General features: G+C 47.0%; 1 protein-coding gene across 1 annotated transcript; it reads right to left on the reverse strand.

The window, feature by feature from the left end:
• Positions 1-605: 605 nt before the first annotated feature.
• GPR173 (G protein-coupled receptor 173) lies at positions 606-18,986 on the reverse strand. Its single transcript, XM_060002330.1, has 2 exons — positions 18,841-18,986; positions 606-1,824 (listed from the first exon to the last, which is right to left on the reverse strand). Exon 2 carries the CDS (start codon positions 1,725-1,727, stop codon positions 606-608), a length of 1,122 nt encoding a protein of 373 aa, XP_059858313.1. The 5' UTR covers positions 1,728-1,824; positions 18,841-18,986.
• Between the last annotated feature and the right edge of the window lie 1,682 nt (positions 18,987-20,668).

Consider the following 20,668-nt stretch of genomic DNA (forward strand, 5'->3'; position numbering starts at 1 on the left):
CAGATCAATTTCTCTCTAAACATCCAGGCCTTGCTAAAGGACTTGGAAGGGGAGGGTACGTGGGAGCAGAGGGGACAATAAGGACTCTGGAAGTCTATTTTACAGGACAAATTTCCCCCTTCTGGACAATGTCAGAGGAGAGACATTAAAGCAAGAAAGCCTGTCTCCTCAGCTGTGAGTAGAAAAACCTGCATTTTCAGTTTTTTTTTCTGAATTGTCACTTCTGTGTGTGTGTGTGTGTGTGTGTGTGTGTGTGTGTGTGAGAGAGAGAGAGAGAGAGAGAGAGAGAGAGAGAGAGAGAGAGAGAGAGAGTGAGAGAGAGAGAGAGAGAGAGAGAGAGAGAGAGAGAGAGAGATTGTAGAAGTGGAGAAGGAGGTGGCGGAGACGGGCCCCACAGAACTAGAAATGCCTCTTTCCTAGTCCCCCACCCAGTCCCCAACCCTGGGGAGGTGCTGACAAAGGTACCTAGATTCCAGGTGGTTCGAGGGGCTGGGGCTGGAGCTCAGAAAGAAAGGCTCCTGTTATGGAGCCCCACCTCTCCCCTTCTGTTGGCCCCATCATGGTGGCCCTGACTTTCTCCCTGCCTGTCTGCCTACCAGCCTGCTTCACATGACACAGTAGGGTTCTCTAGGCGCCGGGGCATCTCCTGTGCCCCAGCAGGGGGCATGAGTCCTCAGGCACTTCTTGAGGTCCTTGTTGAGCAGGAAGCAGACGATCGGGTTGACGGCAGCCTGGGCGAAGCTCATCCAAACAGCGGTGGCCAGGTAACGGTGGGGCACGGCACAGGCTTTCACAAACACTCGCCAGTAGCAGGCCACAATGTAGGGTGACCAGAGTAGCAGGAAGAGCAGTGTGATTGCGTAGAACATACGGCCCAGCTGCTTTTCACCCTTGACCTCGTCCATGCCCAGCAGCCGCCGGCTGGCTGCATGCCCATTCTGCCGGATACCCAGCAGGGTTGGTGGCATGGGCCCACGGCCAAAGCCAGCGATCCAGTTGGCAGCAGCCTGGCCGGTGGCCCCAGGACCATGGAATGTCCAGTTCTGGCTGATGGCTGGCACCATCTGCACGGGCTTCATCTTGCGGTGACGATACTCGAAGAGGAGCAGCTTGCCATAGACAGCATGTGTGGCTGCCATGAGCACAGCCAACATAAGCATGAAGCCCAGCGTGTCATTGGCCTTGAAGTAGCGATGCTCAAAGATGCACTGGTCCTCCTCACGGATGAACTTGTAGGTGCCCACGTCGAAGACAGGTGGGAAGGCCATGGCCACAGACAGGGTCCAGGCCATGCAGATGACAGCTGTGCATGTCCAGAGTGTCATGCGCTTGGCGTAGAAGCGGTGGTGGGCGATGGCCATGTAGCGTGTGACGCTGATGCAGAACAGCATGAAGGCCGCATGGAAGCAAAAGAGCACAGCCATAAAGGCCACAATCTTGCAGCTGAGCGCACTGAAGGTCCATGAGGAGCCGTGGCGCACAGAAGCCAGCACAAAGGGGAAGCAGACGGCAGAGCGTATGCCATCAGCCAGGCACAGGTCCAACAGAAAGTAGTAAGGAGCCTTGTGCAGGGCACGCTCCTTGAGCACCAGCAGGGACAAGATGGCATTGCCCGCCAGGCTCACGCACATGATCAGTCCCAGCAGCACCAGCTTCACGTAAGCCGATGCTGATGGTGGAGACAGTGCGCCGCTCACCTCCTCGGGCTCTCCAGTGGTGTTGGCCATACTGAGGGGCAGGGGCTGCTCCCAACCCTATGGGGTCAGCCAGTCCGGTGCTCGATGGGCCCCGGGGGACTCCATCAGTTGTCCTGCTGGGCTGCACCTGCAAATGAGGACACAGACACAGAGAGACAGAGATATGAGGGCAGGAAAGAGACAGAGAGAAAACACACACAGGGGCACAGAGAGAGTGAGAAAGGAGAGAACAAAGAGATAGAAAATGGACACAAATTGAGACAGAAATGGAGGGGATGAGAAAGAGTGAGAAGAGACAGGGAGAGAGACAGAACCAGAGAGACAGGAAGTGGGGGAAAGAAGGAGGGCGTAGGGAGGGAGGGAGAGAAACACAAGAAAAAGAGACAGTGAGAAACAGGTGGAAAGGAAAAGTGAGGAAGAAACAGAAAGGGCAGTGTTAGTATGTCTAGGTGGCCTCCCCACTTATTCCCCGGCTGGTGTCAGGCCCTGCCCCTGGCCCACTGCTGCTCCTTCTCCCTCCTTGCTGGGTGAGGAGGTGCTTCGTCTCTCTGGATGTCCTCGGTTATCTGTTTCCTCCACTGGTGGGTCTGTGGGATGGGGATGTTGATGCAGCTCTTCTCTCCCTTTGCAAAGCCCAAAGTTTGTGTTCTTCAAACTTTTTAAACTGCCACCCATAGTAAGAAATACATTTTACATCACAGCCTGGTACACATACAAGCATGTGTACATAGAGCTGAACCAAAAGTTTCACAAAACAGTACAGATCCTATGTATAATGTACCTAGTTTCTATTCTGTTTCACAGATTTTTTTGGTTAATGCTGGTAGCCACTCATTAAATAGGTTTCTTTATTCATAACCAAGCATGTGCTTAGCATGCTCGTGGAACAATGGGAAGACCAGTGTGGCTGGAACAGGGTGGCAAGAGAGACAGTGGAAGGTGAATTCACAGAGGGGTCTGGGGCCAGATCGTGCAGGGCTGTGGGCCATGACAAGGACTTGGGTTTTTACTTTAAGTGAGGTGGAGAGTATATGTGAATATAAAGACTTAGGTATGCTTGTGTGTATTCATTTGTTGAAAAACTATTTATTGAGCATATACTGCATGCCAGGCACTGGTGATACAGCTGTGAAATAAACTGACAAAGATCCCTGCCCTTGTGAAGGTGATATTCTAGACAATAAAGAAGATACATAGGTGAAGTATACTAGGTCAAATGATGATAGGTTCCTAAAAATAAAAATAAAGGATGGAAGGGGGATAGGAAGTGCTAAGGGTGGGAGAAGTGCAGTTTTAGATGAGGTGGACAGGGAAGGCTTCATGGAGGAGGTGTCATCTGAGCAAAGACATGAAGGAGGTGAGAGAGTGAGCCATGTGGTCATCTGGGGGAAGAGAAGTCCAGGCAGAGGGAACAGCTAGAGAAAAGGCCCTGAGGTGAGACTGCATGTGGTACATTCGAGGAAGAGCAAAGAAGAGGGTGGAACACAGTGAGTGAGGGGAAAGTGGTAAGAGGTGAGGTCAGAAAGGTGGTGAGGCCAGATCACATAGGCCATGGTGAGGACTGTGACTTTTACTCTGAGTGAGATGGGAGCTGTGGGACGGTTTTGAACAGAGGCGAGATGTGATATGACTCAGGATTGAATGGGATCCTGCTTGCTGCGGTGAGGAGCACAGATCATGTGAGGCAAAGGTGGAAGTAGGGAGACTACTTAGGAGGCTCTTGCAGTAATCCAGGTAAGGAATAACAGCACCCCCGTGCCTCTTGCCTTGCTTTGCTTCTCTTCCTAGAATTTCTCTCTTCTAATGTACTATATAATTTACTTTTAAAATAGTTGTTTTAATTAATTAATTAATATTGATATATAGTTCATGTATGGTATTATATAAGTTACAGATGGACAACACAGTGATTCACAATTTTAAAGGTTATACTCCATTTATAGTTATTATAAAATATTTACTTTAAATTTTTGGTTTATTGCCTGCCTCTCCCTATTAGAAGGAAAGCTCCACAAGGGTAGGGATTATCGACTCACACACTCTCCTCTAGAAGAGCAGTGCACAGCCCATGGTAGGCCCTCAGTCAAAAGCTGTCAAATCAATTGGTTGAGGGACTAGAGGGGCTGGTGGCTCAGGGAGGGCTGCCTGGAGGCTTCCAGGTGGGATTTGCTGAGAGAGCTGTCTGGGCAGTGAGTGAATGGGACAGCACAGGCAAAACCTGGGGGGAAGCAGGAGAGCTCCTAGTGTGTGCGGGCTGGGTGTGGGGTGTGACAAGGTAGCAGGGCAGTTCCCTGAGGAGAGGCAGCAAGGCAGAAGCTGGAGAAGCTCAGAACTCCTGCTGGGACTGGGATGGGCTTGAAGTTGGGGGAAGTGGGGCTTGAGTGGATGTCTTTCTACCTCCTCCCTCCCAGGAAAACGGCTCCCCTCTGCACTGTTTCCCAGTTCAACCCAACATGGCCTGCCACAGCCATCTGGGGCCAGACTTTGATGGTACCCCAAAGTCTCAGAGCTGGTGCCAGTGGGCCAAGAGAAGGTGCTAGGGCAGGGGCTTGAGAGAAGCGGAGTTGGTGGGCCCCTTCGGCCCCTCAAGGCCTCATAGCTCCCACACAACTGTGGACCAGCCGATAGCTGGGTGTGTGTAAATATGCACACACACACACACACACACACACACACACATACACACACGCACTTCTTAGCCTTCAGGAGAGGCAGGGAGGAAGTGATAGAGACAGAGACTGAATGTAAGACAGAGTCAGAGAGACACATGAGTGACAAAGAAGGAGAGAGGAGCAGAGAGAGAGAGACAGACAGACAGACAGACAGATGGAGACATAGGAGGGAGGGAGGGAGGGAAGGGGTGGGACAAATACACAGAGAAAGGAGAGAGCCTTACACAGAGAAGAGGAGATAGAAATAGAGACAGAAAGAGGAAGAAGAGATAAAGTGAGAAAAAAGAGAGAGACACACACACAGAAACAGAGAAAGTGCAAGAGACAGACAAGGGAGAGAAATAGAGACAGAAAGGGGAAAAATAGAGAGAAAAAATAGAGACAGAAAAAATAGAGACAGAGGGAGAGAGGGAAGGAGGGAGGGAGACAGAGACAGAGAGATAGAAGGAAAGGGATAATGCCAGGAAATAAAGAGAGAAAGATATAGAGAAATAGACAGGGACGGGGAATGAGAGACAGATAAAGAGGGGACGGACACAGAGGCAGAGACAGAGACAGAGAGAGGCAGAAATAAAGATGGAGACAGAGAGGGAGACACAGAGAGACACACTAAGACCAAGAAGGTGGATAATGTGTAGCCAAGTCCCAGTGAAAACAAAAACAAACACTAAAACAAAACAAACAAAACAAAAACCCATAAAATAATAGAAGCAAACAAAACTCTGGTGTTGCCTGGAAAGCTGGGGTGATTATATAAAAAGTGAGGAGAGTGTTCTTCTAAGCATAGACTGGCAGCCACAGCCTGGGACCATCCAAAACTAAGGGTGTATGTGCATACACATAACATGTACACACCTGCTCGTGCTCAGATGCCCTTAGAGATACACAGACACCTACACACACACTCACAAACACATAGGCTACTCCTATAGAGACCCATAGACAGCAACCAGCTCACACACAGGGGCACTGGTGTGCACACACGGCACTCATACACACACACACACACACACACACACACACACACACACACACACGGTATATCGTGTATGCGTCCTCATTCACACAGGCACAGTGTACCCTGCTTAAACACCAGTGCTTTGTCCTCAACAAAGGCATTACTGCCCCCTAGGGGACATTTTGGAAATTTATAGGAGCATTTTTGGTTGCCACAGTGCTGGGTGTGTCCTTCTAACATTTGGGGTCCTGGGCGAGGATGCTGGCCATTCAGTGACCTGCGGGGCAGTCCCACACAGCCAACATATGTCCCTCAACCCATAGGATTTTGGACTTGGAATGAACTGAACCTAGAATCTAACTCTATTTCACAGTTAAACACAGTTGTTCCTTTGATTTAATATACCCTGAATTATCCAGGAATGTGGCTGCCATGTAAGTCTAGAGACTGTACTTTGTTTTGTAGAGCACTTTCCTTGAGCTGTTCAGTATTTCAGAAACTCTCACCCCTAGGCCTTTGCCTGTCATTTGCCTGCACTTCGTACAAGGGGCAGCTTCTGATTTTTCCCCTTCTCCTAAATCCACGTTTACTCATCATAAGATGTTACAAGCTTCTAATTCACTGAATCTCCTGGGGAGTGTCATGCCCAAGCATTTCCATATTGAAATGCAAATTATTTTCTTATAAGTCACTTTTATTTCTTATTTATTTATATTAGAGTTAATATAATGTGGCTATTGTATAACATAACTATATGAATTTTCTTTTGAAATTATATATGCAGAGAGATTGTATTATCTAAGAACTTCATGTCCAAATAGTAAAGGGGTGTTACAAAATATGTTACATAAAAGAGGGTGTTGGGTATGAGAGAGCTGAGAATTGCTAATATGCAGACACACTCAGACACACACACACGTGCAGTGGCCCACAAACCCACAATTATAACTCCCTTAACATACACACAAACTTTCAAATTGTGACAGATACACACACACAAACCTACTCATTGTCACTCACATGTAGACTCATATATACCCTTTGTCCCAGTGTACCTGATGATTCAAATCCTCTCACGTATTTAAACTCTTGCAACACAGTTGCAAGAAAACAGTGGCATACCTATGTCATCACATATACAAACATGGTTACACATGTTAACACTCAGTCACTTACATATGCCAGCATGCTCACATGCACTTGAACCCTGCCACACATATGTATATACAGACTGCCCCTCAGATACCCACAGAAAAAACAGACAAGTAAAAAACTGCTCACATATCACACATGTACATACTCTAACACACTCTAACATACAGAGACCAACTGATCCGAAACCTCTCACATAGATTAGGCACACTCACCAACACAGATGTGTACACTCTAGCACAGGTATACACAGATGCCCATACATGTACACGCTCACTCATGCAGAGAAGTAGACCAGCTCCAACACAGACACACACACACACCCCTTAGAAATATGCAAGCACAAGCAAACACAAAGAAAAAAGCCAGATATAGTGTATACAGATACACTCTCACACACAGACGTCTATACACACACAAACTTGCTCACAAACCAGATACTTACTTGACATATACAGCCTGCAACAGGTATACACCCAGAGACAAACCCGTGCAAGTGCACAGAGCAGCCAACTCCAGAACGCACAGGTGGAAACATTGGCAGAGCTGTCTGGGGCTGGAGCAAGAGGGGGCTTGAGGGGACCATGTGAGAAGGGAGGTTGTAAATGTCTGGATTGCTTCCTGTCGAAACATCCCAGATAGTCAGATTTATTACTTTGGTTGCCACTGGTTGTTCATCATCAGTGAGGTTTTTTGGCTTTGCCCATATATGTACAATGTTTGTTTTTCTTTTAATTTGATCTCATTCTTATTTTTCCACAATTTTTTCTATGAAAATAGAAGGGCTGTATGATTGTAGCAGTTATTACTATTATATAGAATTAGGTGTTCCTAAAGAGAATATAACAATTTTGTTAATTTCCTTGATTGTTGCTTCTTTATTAAAAAAGTTTTCTTCTAGAACATTTCATAATTAATTTCATAATTAATTATTATCTTTTGTTTTTAGGTAAAATATTTGTCAGTAAATGAGTGCAGCCTGACTATAGTTGAATTGAATTGATTCATTAAAGGGAACTCTAGGCCTTTCTGGGTTTGTCTCAGAGTGCTGCTTAAAAATGCAGAAGACCTAAAACTTGATTTTTGGAAAAAATCAGTTTTCAGAAGTCACAAAGGGTCACACAAAGGGTCAGTCTGCTGACCCCTTCAATACTTTATATTCACGTAGATTTAATTCTTAAGATATTTCTTTCCCCATCAAATTGGACTTTTTGATTAAAGCTGGAAAATCAAGAGACTCATAAGACAAACACAGTAGTCTCCCCTCCAAAATAATCCAGGATGTTCCTAATTTAAGCAATTTAATGAGGATTGTCTCAAATTTGAGTTCAGCTGCCCAGTTAGCCCTCTTTTCCTCAACCTAAATGTCCAATTTGTGTGGAAAAGTTATCAACAGAAACCTTCACAGTAGGCTATGTTGGTCAACTGACCACAAAACACTCTATCACACAGAGAAAGATTTGGACTTTTTGAAGCATCTGGAAGAACAAATTAAGAAACTGGGCTCTTTTTTGAGATGAGTTAGAACATTCTTAGATGGAGTTCAACCAGCTAGTAACAGGGTTATACAATTAACAAGTAAAGCTAAGATGCCCGCCCAGTAGAATCTCATATGTTAGCAGTCTGCCAGGAAAATGTCCACACTGTATTTGAGACCAACAAGGTAGAAGAAATAGGACAGGGGCCACTTTCAATTATTTCTGTTAGGAGATACACTGGTGACAGGTCAAAGGACATCGAGATAACACTAACCCAGAAGATTGCTGAATCAAAGGGGTTTTCATTTTCTATTGATGTATCTCAGGATGTTGATTAACTGTGCTTGGTTTATAGTACTAGTCAGAAAGCCTGAAGAGAAATGCCAGAAGCACCAAAATAAACTAAGGTTGAAATACTCAAAGTGATACATAAATATTTTGAAATATTGTGGAAACTCTGCATAAATCTGTGGACTGAAGCTGCTGTTGTGATGGCAGGAAGTTTACAGCTGGAATTTGTTCTGAAAATGCTGAGAGTCATCCACTGAGGAGCCTTAACCTATAAAAGTTTGCCTGAAGGTCTAACTTCCACAGTAAATGATGCCAGGTGAATTTAATTAGATCCAAGGCACTACCCACCCACTTGTCAGCTTTCTGTGAAGCACTGGAATCAGTACACCCTTCTCTATTGTTTTAAGCCTAAGTGTGTAGAGTTTATAATGGATTTATGAGCTAAAAGAAAAATTTCAGCATTCCTCTGTGAATGACTCTCACTTTGCAGATTTGATGCTTACTGGCTTCAACACATGGCTCTTTGAGCACATGAATAAAATTACATCAAAAATTTTCGACACTCAAAGATACATGAAAGTATACCAGCAAGGTTTATGGATTTGAAGCCAAACTTCAACTTAGAAGAAATCAGGTCAAGTACGGTTCCTTGGGTGATGTTTAGTTAGCATTATAAGTTAAATACTAAAGAAGATTTACTAGGATGAATAGAACAAGGTCTACTTAGGGGAAAACTTCATCATTATTTTTAAATACTCAAAATGAAAATTTTCTGTTGGATCCAAAATTCATGAGCATTTGTTACAAGAAATTTCAAGATCACATTTGACTGAAAGAAAAGAAAGAGGTGTTAGATTTAAAGAAGGATCTCACCTTTGAAGTACGAAATTCAAAGACTAAGAATTATAGATTATTGATGAGAAAAGAGTTTTAATAAATTAAAAAATACCCTTTGACCATTTGCTGCCACTTAGGCAAATGGTTTCCTGTTGATGGTGACTACCAAGAGACAGAAGAGAGTATGTAGCTATTCTGAGCATAAAAGCTGGGTCTCTGCCTGGGCATAGCAAGAACAAGTGAGTTATAAAAGGGAGGTGAAAAAGGGAGGCACGAACAAGCAGTTGTTCCATTTGTTAAGAAAGGTTGGTATGGTGTGAAAGCACCAGCCATATTCAACACAAGAAACTGCACCTGATGCTTCAGAGAAACCAAAATGATACCTGATGACCCCAAAGCTCATGCTTTTGAGGTGAGTTTTGCTGACCTGCACAACCATGCTGCTACATTCATACATTCAAGCTAATTATGAGGACATTAGGGCAAACTATGCCTAAACAACCTCCATGGAATGGGTCTTACCTTCAACAACATGCCTTCCAAGATCAAGAAGAGGCAGGCCACAATAGAAGTTTATATCCGTGTCAAAAGTACCAATGGTTATTTGCTTCATTTGTTCTGTTTGGGTTTTTACCAAGAAACACAACAACTTGGCATAAGGGATCTACGCTCGGCACCAAGTGATTTACCAAATCATGATGAAAATGACCATAAAATAAACCAAGACAGTCATGACCAAAGATGCAGAAGAAGTGGGCACGAATGTTGACCACTACAGATTTGCACGAGTGAATTAAAAAGTTATGTTTACAGAAGTGAGCTCAAGTGTACTATGAAAATATTTGGAAAAGATTTCATTTGAAAGTTGCATACAAATTCAATATTAAATAACTCTCCTAAAACTTGGCATTTTAATTTTTCTTACCACAATTTTTATAATATAAAGAAAATGTAAGGAATTTCTTTTCACCAAACCCCAGTAGCCCTACATCCTCTTAAGTTTACTACAGTGTGCCATACAAATATTTCACCTTCTCTGTGTGCCTGACACATTCACAGCTAGTCGTATTGCGTGGACACTTGCACACATGAACAGATACACAGCACACAGGCATAGATGTACATGGAGATTCAAATTTACACACACATCCAGACTTACCCCAGCTGATAGGTGCAGTCAGATGCTCACACACACACCTCCTCCTCTACACAGAAAGAGGCATGTGTGTAGGTGCCCACTTACCAGCAAATCATGCAAAGATTTATATAACACACACACACACATATAACCACACTTCTATAGAAATACAGGCCTAGGCACCGATACATTTGCCATTCACATGGGCACGTGCACACACATACACCTACAGACCAAATCGTATGGACCTATATGCTTTCAGACACAGTCATGTATGCACAGATGTAAGAACTTGACATTCAGTCACAGGGCAAGTGCAGCTCACATCCTACAGATCCAGGCCCTTCCCCACCCCAGGTTCTTACACTAAGAGATTAAAACCTACCATCTTATATGTACCCTGCCCTGGCACACATACATATACACACAGTACAGACTTGCTCGCCCATACAGACACATGGCTCAGGCTCACTGAGGCAGGCATGGCTCAGGCTACACACAGAGGCAGGCAGGCAGGTGAAGCAATGCAGGCTCACACATACACACCCATATAGCTACTGCTGCTTATAAACACAGACAGACACACTCATTCACACCTACACATACATTCACATGACACAGATACACACATCCTAGTACATGGCCATATAGGCCTAAATCCTCTACACACACACGCATCCACCTACATCATCACATATAAACCTGAACACCAACCTTCTTACATTTATAGACACTCACAACATGCACACATTTACATCCTGACCACTATAAACCCGTTTACATATTCAGATAAAAACGCACTGCGCACTACCACAGATACAGGTATATGCACTCATACACTCAGATGTGTGTATGCTGGGAAGCATACACACAGGGCCAAACCTCTTCCATCAACCTCCTAGACCCACACTTCCATCCTCATACACCCATGGTTTTACATACACACTGGGACACATATAAGTACAAACCCACTTTTATGTATAAACACACCCTCACATACACCCACAATCTGCTCATTCTCTCACACATACATGTGGATACTGATAATGTGGCAAATACACACATAGAAACTACCCCGTTCACACTTGCAGATAGACACATACTGTCACTTACACATAGGCGTATGTGACAATTATAGTACTGGGTAACTCCTTATGTGGCACAGAGGACTCAATGTGTACCAGGCACAGTCCAAAGCACTTTTTGAATATTAACTCATCCAATTCTCACTCTATGAGATAGGTAGTATTATTACCCCTACTTTACAAATAAGAAACTAGGGCTTAGTTGAGGTTAGGTGACTTGTCCAAAGCCACACAGCTAATAAAGGCATGTAAACCCAGAGCCTGGCTCAAGACCTTACAGATCCAACTTACTCACATGTAGAAACACACTCACCTCATACACATATACAGATACACACTACTTTAGCACAAGCACATGCACACACAAGCCATGTACTGACAGGCTCAGGTACAAACAGTTACACACATAAACATACACAAACATGGACATGCTCACATTTACAGACACTCCAGCAGAGGTATATCTTGCCCCAGGAAAGATATACACATTCATACACACACCCACAATCATGCACCCCACCAATACACACCCACACTACTAAACACACAAAACACCCACATATACCACCTACACACCATCTAAATAAATCCACACTCACATACAGATGCACCCACATTCTCAGATACTCTCCCCAACCAGATATACCCAAATGCTCTCACACGCACTATCCACATATATTCACATGCACACACATCACCCAGATATACCCTATCTCCCTCCCATACACCATCCAGAGAGAACCGCACACATCCTACTTAGATATACCCACTCCCACACTCCCCAGCCCAGGTGGGTACACATTCTCTTTCTCACACACACTATTCAGATGCACCCACTCTCACACACACACCCAATACTGATACACACCCTCTCACACACATCCCATCTAGACACACCCATCCTCATACACACATACCTCAAATACACCTACACTCACAGGCACTCCACCCAGGTACAGCCACACTTTAAGCAAACTTCCAACTCAGTACACCCACACTCTCACATACAACATTCAGATACACCCAAACTCACACACATTCCCAACCCAGAGCCCTCATACCCAACCCAGGCAAACCTACAGTCTTTTTCACATGTGGTATCAAGATACGCCTACAATGACACACACACCATTCAAACACACTACACTTACACCCCACCCAGATACTCACACTCACCCAATTCAAATACATCCACATGAACAGATACCCACATACACATAATCCAGAGACACCCACTCACAAACAAATCCTATCCATATATGCCCACACTTCTCATGTTCTTTCTTTGTCTCTCTGTCTCTGCCTCTCTCACACATACACACACACACAGAGCCCACTCACACAGCCCCAGCCAGATACATCCACACTCTCATACATACACACAACATCCAGATTCATCCCATGTGGACCACTGAGATACATTCACACCCATATGCATCATCTAGATACACTCCACTACCATCTAGATACACTTGCAAATTCACACACACACATCCCATCCAGATAATCCAACTTTCATACATGCCATCCAGGTGCACTTCCCCAGACACTCCACTGCCCAAACACATCCAATGTTCTCATCCTCTCCACACCACCCAGATGCCCCCACATTCCAAACTCACACTTCCCACCCAGTAATGTCCCCCAAACTCTCGTTCTCACACCTCATCCAGTTATACACACACTCACACACATACCCAAGTACATATATACCCAGATATGCACCCAAAGCTCTAACAACACACCATTCAGATATACCTTAATACATACTCCACCACCCAAATACACCTGTGCTCTCACCCACCCACCATCCAGATGCACTCACATTCAAACACACTCCACCCAAAATACACCCACACACTGTCTCACAAACAGCCCAGATGTACCATATTCTCTCACACATCATCCAGATACACCCAGCCACACACCAAAACACTCACATTCACTCCCTGACCCAATAAAACCCAAACACTTCTACCCCATCCAGATACACCTACACACTTCTCCCACTGGATACATTCATGCTCTCACACTCCCACCACACTCAGAAACACCTACGCACTCTCTTATACATACACACAATCCAGCTCCCCCCTCTCTCTTAATCACCATCATCCAGAATACCCACACTCCACGCACACCATGCAGGTATACCCATGCTCTCTCACACACCACACACACCTCACTCACATATACCCCCCACAGCATCCACAGATACTCCCAATTATATACACACTCACATATACCCCACCCTCACCCAGATGTGCCCAAATTCTCTCTCTTACACACACACACACACAGACACACACACCATCTAGATAAACTCCATCACACACTTATATTGCCTAGATACACGTGTTCTCTCACCCACCTACACACCATCCAGATACACCCACACTTGAATGCCCCCACCCCAATACACCATACTCCTTCATACACTCACTCTACCCAGAAATACCCACACTCCCTCTTATACACGTAACATAGATAGGTCCACACTGTAAAACATACATCATCTAGATAACCCCCGACTCTCTCTTGCGCCATCCAGATACACGCATACCTACATACCCCTCAAATATATATATCCTCACACATATTCCCACACAGCCACACCCAAAATGTTACTTATACCATCCTCCACCGAAATAGGCCAATGGTCTCATAGTGCCTCACAAATGCACCATTCACACACACCCACATCCACACTCATCCCTCTCAAATACACCCAAATGTCTCACACTCAAACCCTACCCAGATACGCCCAGGCTCTCTCTTACATACACACAACCCAGATCCCTTCTCTCTCTCTCTCTCTCTCTCTTTTTCTCTCTCAACAAATATAGCACCCACTCCACACACACACCCCACTTTACCTGAATATACCTTCACTTTTCACTTATACATACACATTTAGATCTAGATTTCTCCCTGGATAGCACAACTTGGGTGTTGTGTGTGAAAACCATTTACCAACCCTTGATACCATACAATGCCATTTTGTCCTGGGCCTTTGATGGTGGGGGGAGGATGGGAAATGAGGTCTTTGTGTTTCAAGAAATCCTTTTCTAAAGAGGTCACAGGCCCCCTTCCCTAGTAGGATATCAGTCATTTTTGGTTCTTACTTCTTGAGTGTGAATGATGACAGGAATTCTCCTGAGACCCTCACAGAAGCCCAGCACATGGTCAAGGCCAGAGAAACCCCAGAAGGGGGTCATGGATTGCTCAAGTGTTTTGGCTTCCATCATCTAGGATGTCTACACAATTAGAGCCAGACATAGTCTAGCAGGGTACCTGACTTTCAGACAGGCACATAAATACACGCTGGAGTACACATAGCATCACACAGACTCATAAGTACCCCCCCTTATCACCCTCTCAATGATAAGGCCTATCTGCACAAGCCCAAGGCCAAATCTTTCTCCCTCTCTCACATACATACCATGAGACAGGCACATGCACAAATACCTACACTCATCCCTACAACAGGCACACCCACAGCAGTGCACACTCACACTGCACTTGGTCCCACATATGCACATCCATTTATTCTCAAACACAGACATATATGCATAGCATATACTCACATGACATAGTGCCCATGAAGGACATACTTTCACTCACAAACACAGGCGTACACACAGGCATATTTACATATGTCCACAGACAGGCAGACTCTGTATCACACCCAGTGAGACAATGAACAAACACGACACACAGAGGTGAGCTCCCAAATGTATACACATACAGCCCCAGACATGACCACATAAGCATATTCACACATACTCACACCAGGATGTACTCACACAAATGAACACCCAGATGTGCACATGCTTGTCAATTAGATGGTGTACTCATACATGGACATTCTAACACACATAGACTTATACACACAACTGGGCATGTACACCTATAAGCGTATTCACATGAACTTAGGCTTGTACCTCATTCATTTCTGCATGCACAGAATCAGACATGGAGACACAAATGTACTTACAAAACACAATTACGCACACCATTTATGTTGACACATGTTCATACACCCATGAGAAAATATGCAAACAAAAGAAGACTCATGCACACATGGAAGAATAGTCACATATTCTCACACACTTGTACATCTGCACAAGAAGAATTGCTAACACTCATTACAGACACACACATGCAAAGACAACCTCACACACACACACTCAAACGCACTTATAGGCCAAGAGTGGTGTGTATGTACATTCACTTACACGGTTCTACAACATATGCTCCAGAACAAACAATGGTAGATAAATACAAATACACATATGCAAATAATTAGAACTATACAAATTGGTGCAGTTCAGACACCACCTGTACATTCAGACAGACACACACCCAGGCATATTTACACACACATACACTTAGATGTGTGTGAATACACAGGTAAATATACAGACATGTTCACTCAAGTGCACACACAGCTAGATGTTCACACATACTAGCATATACACACACATTCACTCAGTCACTCACAGGCATTTCCACACACACATTCACATTCACTCAGAAATTCAAACAAAATACATAATGAGACAGGTGCATCCAAGTATTATGAGTTGTAGTTACTCATGCACACACCACACTGAGTGAGTGTGAGTGCACACTCACACTAAGAGATACACTCACACCACGCTCAGAGATGTACGCTCAGAGGTACAACAGTGTACCCAGAAACACAACTAGACATATACATGAATGCAGCCATTTACCTATGCACACAGCTTTTTGTGCATATATTTAAAGGTGTACAGCCCCCCAGCCATACCCATATATATAATCAAATGTGCACACATAGGCAAACCACAAGGCATACTTTCATGAACAAAACATGTGCATTCACACACTCTCCCCTACCCACACAATTAGTTATCCTTATACTAGTGTGACCATCTACACTAACATTTCCCTAATCAGATGTAGACCCATGGGTCTGTCTACAGACAATATGTATTCAAACATGCACACACAGACGTAGACATAATTCAAAATGCTGGAGAATCCACAAAGACATTCACACACAGGCCTACTCATACATATACACGACAGGCACACCCACACAGAAGCATGTGTATCCACACTTACCCTCCCATACATGCATGGCCATACACACATACACATGCCCTTACACTTACAAACACACCATTTAGATGCACTTGTATTCATATGCACACAGGGGCATACACAAATATACACAATCAGATATATCTGGGCAATCACCTAATAGGACATGTACACCCAGGCATTCTGAAACCCTCACACTCATACACATACAATCAGACATGTACACTCAAAGACAAATGTATACAACATACATATATTTAGCCAGACATTCAACAGGCCTATTGGCTCAGAGAAACACACCCTCACTGAGGCTCAGGATCCAACATGCCCATTTGCTCACCCACACAGACATGCAAAGTCATACCCACTCCCTTGTACACACACCATCCTACCCAGACACCCACACACTTTCACACCATCATGTGACCTGCTAACACACACAGACTCATACACATTCATAGTGCCCATGAACAGACAGACACACACAGCTATATGTTTTCAGTTGCACATATACACCCACGCTCAGGCCTAGATGCCTCTGGACCACAGGTGGGGTTCTCTCCCTTCTGCACCTAATGCTTCTTCAGAAAAGTCTACTCCATAAGCCTACTCTATATATCCCACCCCTCCCTGCCCCCACAGAGGAGGTCTTCTGGGCCTCAGTGTTTCCCCTCTTTCTAATGCTCCCCTGGCCTTGAGGACTCTCCTCCGGCCACTGACCCCTCACTCAGTGTTCTACCACATCTCACACCCAGAAACCAGCCAGCAGACCCAACTGTCCCTCCAGCCTAGGCTCTATGTTAGTGACTCCCTGGGACCCGTCCCCCACAGCTCTGGCTGCTGCATGGGCCACACCCGAAGCCCTGTGATCTCAGAAGCTTCAGCCCTGTCCCCACGCCCTGCCAACCACTGACCACAGGCCAAACTCTTGCCAAGTCTCCCCTCAACAGGGAGATGCATATATCACCAGAGTCAGCAATGCTGCAGGCTGCAAGCCAGGCCTCTGCTAGCTCACGGGGGCTAGAGCCTCTGTGTGTGTGTGTGCACAGACAGGGGAAAGTGCAGGAAAGGAGCCTGGAGGAGGGTGGGGGCAGGAGGCTCTGCCCACAGCCACCACTTATTCCTCCTTACAAATGAGGAGTAACAACACAGAGTTGCTCCTGCCTCCCCTTCCCCTCCTCCATTTACCTACCTGCTGCCCTCCCCAGATCTCAGCCAAGACCCTGGAGAAGAGGGGCCAGTCCTTCCCCCAAATAATTAATGACAATATTAATCATGAACAATCAGCAACAATATTGACCATGAGCTTTGCTGACATTGCTTCAGGGCCACTTCTATACACATCCTTTACTTACATGCACCAACTCATTTAGTCACTACACACAGCCATGAAGGAAGGGTTACCAGTCTCTTTGACAGATGAGAAAACTAAGGTTCAATAAGTAGCACACTTTCACTAAAGTTGCAGAGCCAGTAGTTGAGGGAGGTGTCCCTGAAGAATCCATGTTCTCCATATACCAGGCTTTCCTGCTTCTTCAGACAGAGGGACCACAAGGCCATAATATCTGGGGAATCCCAGACACAACATGGGAGTCCGAAACAGATTGAGAGCCTTGGATGAAGGCTGGGGCCCACACTGTGGGGACAACCATGTTGTGTCTGGCCCCTGCAGGATGTTGTGTGGCATGGTCCTTGCCTCCACCAAGGCATCAAGCAGACTAGGGCCTGGAAGTGCTCCCCACCCCCACCTCACCTTCCTTTTAGCCCTACAGTGGCTTCCTCCCCCTTGCTGGAAATCACAGCAGTATCTTCCCTGGTGAGTGAGCAAAAGTCAGTGCTACTTGTGGGCAGAGACAGGGGAAGGAAGGAAGGAAAGAAGGAAGGAAGGAAAGAAGGAAACAAGGAGTGGGGGGTGGTCTGGGCTGGGAGCAGCTTCTCTGTCACGTCTACTCACCTGCCAGCTCACACACTCAGGCAGACACACATACACCCTGCATGCTGGCCAAGGAAGCTGTCGGAGAGTGGAGGAGGAGGGAGAGGGAGAGGAGGCAGCTGCAGGAGGCTGAGCCTGCCCAGGGTGCAGGCATCATGAGGGGAGCACAGCCGGGCTCCAGGCATGCCTTCCACAGACAGCACACAAGGAAATATTAACACAGCCTCATGCTCAAATGCGACCATAATGATAAAAACAGACCTTGTACGGGGAAACAGGTGGTGGTTCCCTTCCTCACGGGACATTTGGGATTGAGGAAGATGGGGATGGCTAGAGGACTCTCCAGGCTTGAGTGCCCAAGTAGCCCTTGTGATGGAGTAGAAAGAGAGAGAGACTAACAGAACCAGAGAGAGACAGAGAGCATGGCAGTGATGGAGACTCTGGAATATGTGTGGGGAGACAGAAGTCCCAGCCCCCCATCCTCGGTGGAGGGACGCTGACTACTTACCTTGGCTCTCTCAGCAGGGCTGTCTTGGAATCGAGGGAGGGGGCTCAAGCTGTCTCACTCAGGATAAATCACAGCCCAGGCCACATTGTGGGACCCTCCGTGAGCTGGCAGCCAGTGACATTCCTGCTTCTGTTGCCGTGGATACAGCCGGGCTGGTCTAAATCGCAGACATCAGGGGAAGCAGGCACTGAAGGAGTGCACTGGGCAGGGCTGGGGGTGTTGGGGAACACCAGGTGGGCAGCACACAGCCTTGGGGTGCCCAGCTAGCTGGCAGGTGGGGGTCCAGGCAGGTGCTTCCCCAACTACACACTCCCACCCCCATCTTCACGCCACCGCCAAGCTGGGAGGGGGGCCAGCACTGGCCCCTGCTACCCGTCTGCCCACCTGGCTGCCGGTCCCCCCTTCCCCCTCCCTGTCTGCCCGCTGGCCGCCGCCTTTTGTCCTCAGAAGACACGGTCCCCGCGGGGCCTCTGCCAAGCCTCCAGCAGATGCTCAGGGTCTGGGGCTCCTCCCTGGGAGCACTCGGGCCATGGCCTGGGAGAGCCCCAGGTTGTGGGAGCTCTCATCCAGGCTCACCTCGATCCCCAGGCCTGTCGGGGATGGGGAAGAGGTGCAGGTCCACAGCCAGAGGCAGCAGCAGAGGTGGAGTTGGGGAGGGGATGGACGCCAGAAAGAGGGGGTGGGGTGGAGAGAGAGGCTGGCCTGATAGCTGTGTCCCGGGTTTTAGATCCGGGTTGAGGAGGGTGGCTCAGAGCATCCGAGGGGGGGGGTCCTGATGCAAAACAGGGGCACCATGGGCCTGCCGGAGGGACCCTCCAGGCCTGGGAAGCACCCCAGCTTACACAAATTTAGGTCCCAAGATGCTGGGGACACCCAGCCTGGATAAGGCATCAGCGGGGAGCCCAGGGCACTAAGCTGGACCCCATCTGGGCTGTCCGTCCCCCCTCTCCTCGATTTGCACGGTCCCTGCCTCAGGGGCGGGCGGAGGAGGGAGGGAGGCAGGGAGGGAGAGGGAGGGAGGGAAGGAGGGAGGCTGAGCAGGCAGGGAGACTCCCAGCCGCCAGCCTGGTCCTCCCTGGGGCGGAGCGGGGCGGGGCGGGGCGGGGCGGGGAAGGGGGGCTGGTGAGGCCGGGGAGGACCCGGCTGGCTGGCAGGCCGACTGGGTGGGGATGCTGGCGTGGCGGCTGTGCTGCCAGGACAATAGCTGCCTGGGGAATTCAGACTCCGGCCTTTCTGAGATGCTGGAGAGAGGCATGCGTGGAGGTGGGGAGAAGTGCATGGGCTACAAGTGCAGAGGAGGCAGGGGTGGGGGGATCTACGGTTGGGGTCAGAGCAGAAAGGTCCTGTGGAAGTTTCTCAAAAGCTTTCGCTTGGGAGGGATCCTTAAAGCTCTGAGAGGTAGGATAGACAACCTTATTTAGAATGGGTTCTATGGGCATTTTCCCAGCAAGGCCTGTAGGTGGGAGGGGGTGGGGGCGGGGGCGTGGCAGGGAGCGCTGCCCATCTCTGAACAGCCCTTCTCAGGACGTCATCTCCCGTGCCACCCCTACTTTCTCTGGGCCAGTAGACAGATACGCACCCATAGTTATGGCCACGTTCCAGGACAGCAGAATGGGCCAGGGGAGGAGAAGCCTTGTAGGCAGAGGTTCGAAGGCAAGGAAGAAATACTTCTGTCCTGAATAGATTAAATTGGGACCAAATGATGCCATAGTGGTTCCCCTAATTTATAGCATTTAAGAATTCCAGTTCCCTTGATATAAGCAATTTTCTTCTATTTTCTTTCTTCCCTCATTCATTAGTTCACTCATTTATTAAGCATGGCTGTATG

The sequence above is a fragment of the Delphinus delphis genome, chromosome X (assembly GCF_949987515.2).
Source record: "Delphinus delphis chromosome X, mDelDel1.2, whole genome shotgun sequence".
In the NCBI taxonomy this organism is placed as follows: domain Eukaryota; kingdom Metazoa; phylum Chordata; class Mammalia; order Artiodactyla; family Delphinidae; genus Delphinus; species Delphinus delphis.

Excerpts from the sequence above, each read along its gene's own strand:
- GPR173 (XM_060002330.1), bottom strand. The coding sequence starts at position 1,727 with ATGGCCAACACCACTGGAGAGCCCGAGGAGGTGAGCGGCGCACTGTCT.